This window comes from Pseudoliparis swirei, unplaced genomic scaffold (assembly GCF_029220125.1).
Source record: "Pseudoliparis swirei isolate HS2019 ecotype Mariana Trench unplaced genomic scaffold, NWPU_hadal_v1 hadal_186, whole genome shotgun sequence".
In the NCBI taxonomy this organism is placed as follows: Eukaryota; Metazoa; Chordata; class Actinopteri; order Perciformes; family Liparidae; genus Pseudoliparis; species Pseudoliparis swirei.
Genome location: NW_026613422.1, coordinates 5,008 through 11,476, shown reverse-complemented (window position 1 = coordinate 11,476; position 6,469 = coordinate 5,008). Strand labels below are relative to the sequence as shown.

Sequence of the window (6,469 nt, the reverse complement as noted above, 5' to 3'; positions counted from 1 at the left end):
GGCACCAGGGGCCCATGAGCTCAGGGGGCCCCTAATCCAGAGCCTCTGCGTGAAGTAGCTGTTATTAACTTTGTATTGATATGACACAATGCGCCATAGCCGGTATATGCTAGGCTTAAGTCATTCATGTCATGGTCATATAATTTGCGTTATGTTGTCTGCTCAGCTCCGGTATCGTTGTTCCATACGGACTGTTTTGTTAGCGATGTAAAAAAAAAAAATATATTTAATTTTATTTTATTTTACTTTTTTGTTTTGACTTTTTTTTTTTTTTTGCGGGGGGGGGGGGGGGGCCCGTGGTTTCTTAATCCGTCCATGTCCATGAGGGGTTGTTCTGTAGTTCTGGGGGCCAAACGGCAGCATTTCATTATCAGCCCGGTTCTCCAGCTCGAGTATAAAGATGAACGAGTTCTGCAAACAATAACATCTTCAAATGAACCTGAAGCAGACCGGAAGCCAGTGGAGGGAGGCCAGTAGGTGGCCAGTAGGGTGGCCAGTAAGGTGGCCAGTAGGAGCCCAGTGGGAGGCCAGTAAGAGGCCAGTAGGAGGCCAGTAAGGTGGCCAGTAGGAGCCCAGTAAGGTGGCCAGTAAGGTGGCCAGTAAGGTGGCCAGTAGGAGCCCAGTGAGGAGGCCAGTGGGAGGCCAGTAAGAGGCCAGTAAGGTGGCCAGTAGGAGCCCAGTAAGGTGGCCAGTAAGGTGGCCAGTAGGAGCCCAGTGAGGAGGCCAGTGGGAGGCCAGTAAGGTGGCCAGTAAGAGGCCAGTAAGAGGCCAGTAAGGTGGCCAGTAGGAGCCCAGTAAGGTGGCCAGTAAGGTGGCCAGTAAGGTGGCCAGTAGGAGCCCAGTGAGGAGGCCAGTGGGAGGCCAGTAAGGTGGCCAGTAAGAGGCCAGTGGGAGGCCAGTAAGGTGGCCAGTAAGGTGTCATGTGATCCCGTTTCCTTTCCTAGTGACAAGGAGCTGCACTTTGAACCAAACACTGCTCCACACCCACAAACAGGGAATTCTGTCGTCTGACCAAAAGGTAATAAATCTGTGAATAACTCTTCAGATCAGAGAGAGAGATTAAATAAACTAATATACAACCCACATCTAAAATAGTTTTTTAATTTTCTGTTCCATAAGTCTGTGTCTATAAATCTAAAAAAGACTATTTACTTAAATCTGAGATGTACAAACAACGTACGGTGATAACCGACGTTTGCTCATGAGCTCACATATCCATATCATATGTTGTATTTACTAATAATAAATAGCAGTCAGTTGATGTTCTTCTTCCTGACATCGTCCTCTCAGCAAAACACAGAATACTAAACGTGTTGCGCAGCGTCTTCACAGTAGAGCTGCTCGTCTTCACTGTGCAGAGGCCTCCAGGCGGGAGGCGGGGTGGACCAGGTCTCTGGTGTGGACCAGGTCTCTGGGGAGACTCTCTCGGGCCTCTTGCATCTTCTTCCTGGCCCTCTGGAAGGCCTCTGGCGGAGGGGCAGAGAGGTGGGTTGAGATCAACTCAGTGTTCAGAGATGAAGACAAACTAGATTATCAATAACAGTTTTATCATTTCACACAAAGGGCTGCTGGACTGTGTGGAGGCTAATCCTGCAGACCCTCTAGACCCTACAGTTACTTTGGACCCTCTAGTCTAGACCCTACAGTTACTTTAGACCCTCTAGTCTAGACCCTCCAGACCCTCTAGACCCTACAGTTACTTTGGACCATCTAGTCTAGACCCTCCAGACCCTACAGTTACTTTGGACCCTCTAGTCTAGACCCTCCAGACCCTCTAGACCCTACAGTTACTTTGGACCATCTAGTCTAGACCCTCCAGACCCTACAGTTACTTTGGACCCTCTAGTCTAGACCCTCCAGACCCTCTAGACCCTCTAGACCCTACAGTTACTTTGGACCCTCTAGTCTAGACCCTCCAGACCCTCTAGACCCTACAGTTACTTTGGACCCTCTAGTCTAGACCCTCCAGACCCTCTAGACCCTACAGTTACTTTGGACCCTCTTGTCTAGACCCTGCAGACCCTCCAGACCCTTCGAGTAGCGTCTCTACCCAGGATGGTGCACACGGCTCCTTGCTGGCTGAATCCTCCCAGCTGGTCGAACACCTTCTGCCTCCTCCTCTTCATCACGGTGGCGTCAACAAACGCCCTGCAACGTGAACAAAGACGCACCGGATCACGAGGGACGAAAGACGGAACGCAAACCAAGAGGGACGGCGGCGTACGCCAGGTGTGCGTACCTGGCCTGCTGGATGCAGTGCAGGTCGAAGGTCACGCTTCCTGTGCTTTCAGTGCAGAAGCCGAAGCGACTCAGCCGCTCTCCCTACGGCCGCAGAGGAAGAGACAACGATGAGCATCTGAACACAGAGGAGCGTAACCACAGAGGGACTGAAAGAGATCCTATGGGAACCTCATGGAGACATGGAGTCAGGTCCGTCACGTCAGGGTGACCCCACTCTGAGGGGCGGAGCTTCAAGGCCTCAAACACAGAGACACTTTGTTATCGCTGCTTTTTACCACTTTGATTTTGTGCATTAACAATAATGACTTGGAAAGTCACTTCATCTCAATATCTGAGCCAACTGGATGGGAGTCTCTGGTGTTCAGGGGAGTGGAGCGCAGACGTCACTGAGGAAACACACACAGACTGCTTCCTCCTGGACCGGAGGTCACGGCGCGGTCACGGCGCGGTCACGGCGCCCTCACGCCATGTCTGTGACCTTTGACTTCTCTTTTCATTATTTACACAAAGGGGAAAAAGCTAATTAAGTTGTCTTGACGCTGTTAAATAGCAATAATTTCAAAAAGATCAAAGGACGTCCCCTCGCCTCCGGAGGGCGGAGCTCACCTGGAAGGTGCTCGGGATCCTGACGTAGCTGAGGTCCTCCAGCTCCGGGGAGCCTCCGATGAAGAAGCGCCTCAGTGCAGAGACCGGCCCCGCCTGGAGGGGCCTCCAGGTGTGGCACGTCATCGAATGTTTACCTGGAAGACCAAAGACGTGAGGAGTTATTGATTTAAACCTCTAAACCCAACAGACACACGTATGTTTCATTACCTTCGCATTGAAAATGCCGGAAGGTTATGTTTTGATCGCCGTGTATTTATTTATTTGTATGCGTGTTATTCGCAAAACTCAAAAAGTATTGAACCGAATCGCATGAAATTTGGTGGGATGATTGTTTATTATCCGGGGACCATTTGATTAGATTTTGGGATCAATCGGGTCAAAGGTCAAGGTCAAGGTTATGGAAAGGTCAAACTCTTTTTTTACCATAGCACGATACATTTTTGTCCAATTGGCATGCAACTAATGCCAAAATGTTCATAATTCAATGCCCAATCTTGTGATATGCGAAGGTATGCGCTCTACCGAGTGCCCATTCTAGTTTATAATGTAAAGGTGTCAGAGCTGGAACTAAAGTAGACATGTTGGTGATCAATTGATCATTTCAATATTTTCTCACGGCTCCCGAAATGTCAGATTTCGTCATTTCGTTGTTTGATCTATTTCCTGATGTATAAACAATAAGACGCCTCATCATCAGAGTGGTGACCGATGAAATGCTCTGGAGCCGAGGAGCACCGCAGCGTACCGGGCGTGGCAGGAAACAGCAGGTAGCCGTAGCCTTCGGTTCTGAAGCGCTGCCAGGAGTCCAGAGAAAGAACCTTGAAGTAGATCACCGGCCACTGGGGGGCCGCCTCTGAGGGAAGGGGACAGGCGGGGGTCAGACATGAAGCGGCATCAGCTTGAGCCCAGGTCCTTCTCGGCGTGGCGGGGACTGACCCTCGGTCTCCTTCTCGCTCATGTAGAACGCCTCGAAGCTGAAGGGGAAGCTGAAGAGCGCCACGTGTTCCTGTTGGGAGAAACAACATGAGGCCTCCGGCCCTGAAGCTGGTCACCGGTTACGTGATCTGCACACACCTTCCCCAGTGTTCTGGCCCGGCACGTCTGCGTGACCCCCGACAGAGACTGGAAGGGCAAGCTGGACCAGTCTGAACCCAACAGCATGGACAAGAGGCACATCGAGGTTAACTGGGTTTTTTATGTGAATAGTGTCATTTAAAAAAATATATATATATAATAAAATATATATATATAAAATATATATTTAAAACAATTATAAAATATCATATATATATGTATTTTTTTCTTTCAAATATAAATATATATATAAAATAATACATATATATATATGTATAAAATATAATATATATATACGTACACACTCCACATGTGACTTACTGTTGGGCAGCTCCATGAAGAAGTGGATGTACAAGTTGTCATATTCGAAGCCTTTGGCTGAGACTGGGAACAAAAGGGAGATTTAAATACCAAAGAAAAGCACTTTATAAATACCCAGTAGGTGTGTGCAGCTTTCCTTCTCACCGATCTCTCCGTTCATCAGGTAGCGCAGGACACCTGCAGGAGGCTAGAGGACGGACAGGAAGTCAGAAGCCTTTGTGAAACAGACCAAAGGAAGTTTAGCTTGTTGGACCTTTAGCTTTATGTCTAATGTCAACATTTGTTCTTGATATTTGACAGACTCACCATTTCAAAGTCTTGACCCACGAGGCTGTTGAGGTATTCCTTGTGCCGAACGTACAGCTGGAGGCAGAGAGCAGACACGTTCATAATCATGTGGAGACACCCTGGAGGAGCAGGAGGAGCCCCGAGGGAGCAGGAGGAGCCCCGAGGGAGCCCCGAGGGAGCAGGAGGAGTCTGAGGGAGCAGGAGGAGCCCCGAGGGAGCAGGAGGAGTCTGAGGGAGCCCCGAGGGAGCAGGAGGAGTCTGAGGGAGCAGGAGGAGCCCCGAGGGAGCAAGAGGAGCCCCGAGGGAGCAGGAGGAGCCTGAGGGAGCAGGAGGAGCACTGAGGGAGCAGGAGGAGCCTGAGGGAGCAGGAGGAGCCTGAGGGAGCAGGAGGAGCCCCGAGGGAGGCGGACTCACGTCTCTGTACATGTTCTGCTCCCGCTCCTTCTCCTCGGGCTGCATGCTGGTGCACACGTTCTCCACCGTGAGGCGCCACACGTCTCTCTTCTCCCCCGATGTTACTATCCTGCACAACAACAACAACAACAACACGTCAACCTTGTGGTAAACCTGTCCAGACTCCTTCAGGGACTCTGGCTCCTCTGAGTCGTGCTGACCCATCGGCCTCCTGGCGGGTGGAACTCGCCTGTACGGCTCTTTGCCTTTGTTGAAGTCGGGCTTGACGATGACGGTTCCACTGCCGTCGGTTTTTATGGTTACCAGCAAGTATTCGTTCTCCTTCTGGCCGAGCCTGAGGACAAAGAAACAGAAGCACAATGTGTGAGTACTGAGACCTGCAGAGAGCAACGCTCCTGGGCTCCTGAGCCACAAGAGGGGGGTACCTTCCAGGCGGGGCCAGGTCCCCCATGATGTGCATGGTCTGCATGGCGTTGTTCACCACATGGCTGCTCTTCACGAACTCCGCTGAGGGCTCCCAGTTGACGATCTTTGACTTCGGGACGCTGCAATCCCTAAAATAAATACGCCAGACGGTCCAATCACACGACTTTGAGGAGAATAGTTCCACGGGGAGACGAACTGAAAGCAGACCCTCCGGCTTTCATCCCTTTGGAGAAGCGAGCCGAGCTTCACTCACATGGTGCGCCGGTCCTGCCGTCGGTGCCTCACGCTCGCCATCCTCTCAGCCAGGAAGGTGGGGCGCGAGTCGGTCGGGGTCAATAAGTCGGTGGACTGCTGCTTTCAGGATGAGCACCATGTCAAACAGTCATCTCAGTTCATAAAGAGGCTCAGGCGAGAACTACCCAACACAATGAAAATGTTCTCTTTCAAAGTGATGGGAGGAACCGATGGGCTTTGTGAGAGACCACACGGACACATTGAATATCCCAAAATATGTTAAAAATACCAGTGAAAAAAATCACAAAATGATATGAAACATTCCTGAAAAGTATTGGTAATATGTGAAAACACTTGTATAACTCTTGTTTTAAAGGCTCAAGCGCAGGTGAAGTGTTTGACCCACCAGCTGCTGCAGCGGGAGGCAGCTGGTGTAGCGGTCGTGGTCGGTGTAGGTGAAGATCCTGTGGTTGCGCCGGTTCAGGGCCTGGACCTCGCTGTGGTACTGGCGGTCCAGAGGGGTCTGACAAGCCGCCTCGTTCTGGAACAGCTCCACCTCGTACTGGTCCACAGAGAGGAGGCATCAGTGAGATGAGCGAGACCTTTTGCTTTACTCATCATCATGTGTGCAGGATACCTGGCTGAAGAGTTTCTCCTGCCAGCCCATCACCAACTCCTCCTCGTTGTCCCCTGTGACGGAGGAGCAGGGAGTCATTTAGGTGGAGGAACCCTAAAGCATGGTGTAATCATACCTGCAAACTTGTCACCTTTCGGTGAAATTAACCGTTTTGAACTCAAAATAGGTCATCCACGTGAATCGTGGAGATCCGAAGAGTTTTTTTTGGGGGGGGGGGGGGGGGGGCGC

At 50.8% G+C, this 6,469-nt stretch overlaps 1 protein-coding gene across 2 annotated transcripts in view; it reads right to left on the bottom strand.

Annotated features, from left to right (window-relative positions):
• Positions 1–1,081: 1,081 nt before the first annotated feature.
• The window catches only part of mks1 (MKS transition zone complex subunit 1), a 7,604-nt gene continuing 2,216 nt past the window's right edge, over positions 1,082–6,469 (bottom strand). For both annotated transcript variants that reach the window (XM_056411264.1, XM_056411265.1), the window contains exons 3-18: positions 6,242–6,294; positions 6,011–6,166; positions 5,624–5,721; positions 5,370–5,498; positions 5,174–5,278; positions 4,945–5,053; positions 4,549–4,605; positions 4,387–4,429; positions 4,243–4,305; positions 3,922–3,992; positions 3,784–3,853; positions 3,593–3,700; positions 2,848–2,981; positions 2,240–2,322; positions 2,051–2,148; positions 1,082–1,466 (exon numbers count right to left, since the gene is read on the bottom strand). In XM_056411264.1, coding sequence (XP_056267239.1) covers positions 1,348–1,466; positions 2,051–2,148; positions 2,240–2,322; positions 2,848–2,981; positions 3,593–3,700; positions 3,784–3,853; positions 3,922–3,992; positions 4,243–4,305; positions 4,387–4,429; positions 4,549–4,605; positions 4,945–5,053; positions 5,174–5,278; positions 5,370–5,498; positions 5,624–5,721; positions 6,011–6,166; positions 6,242–6,294 — 1,496 coding nt within the window. In that variant the 3' untranslated portion in view covers positions 1,082–1,347. The remainder of the gene's footprint in view (positions 1,467–2,050; positions 2,149–2,239; positions 2,323–2,847; positions 2,982–3,592; positions 3,701–3,783; positions 3,854–3,921; positions 3,993–4,242; positions 4,306–4,386; positions 4,430–4,548; positions 4,606–4,944; positions 5,054–5,173; positions 5,279–5,369; positions 5,499–5,623; positions 5,722–6,010; positions 6,167–6,241; positions 6,295–6,469) is intronic.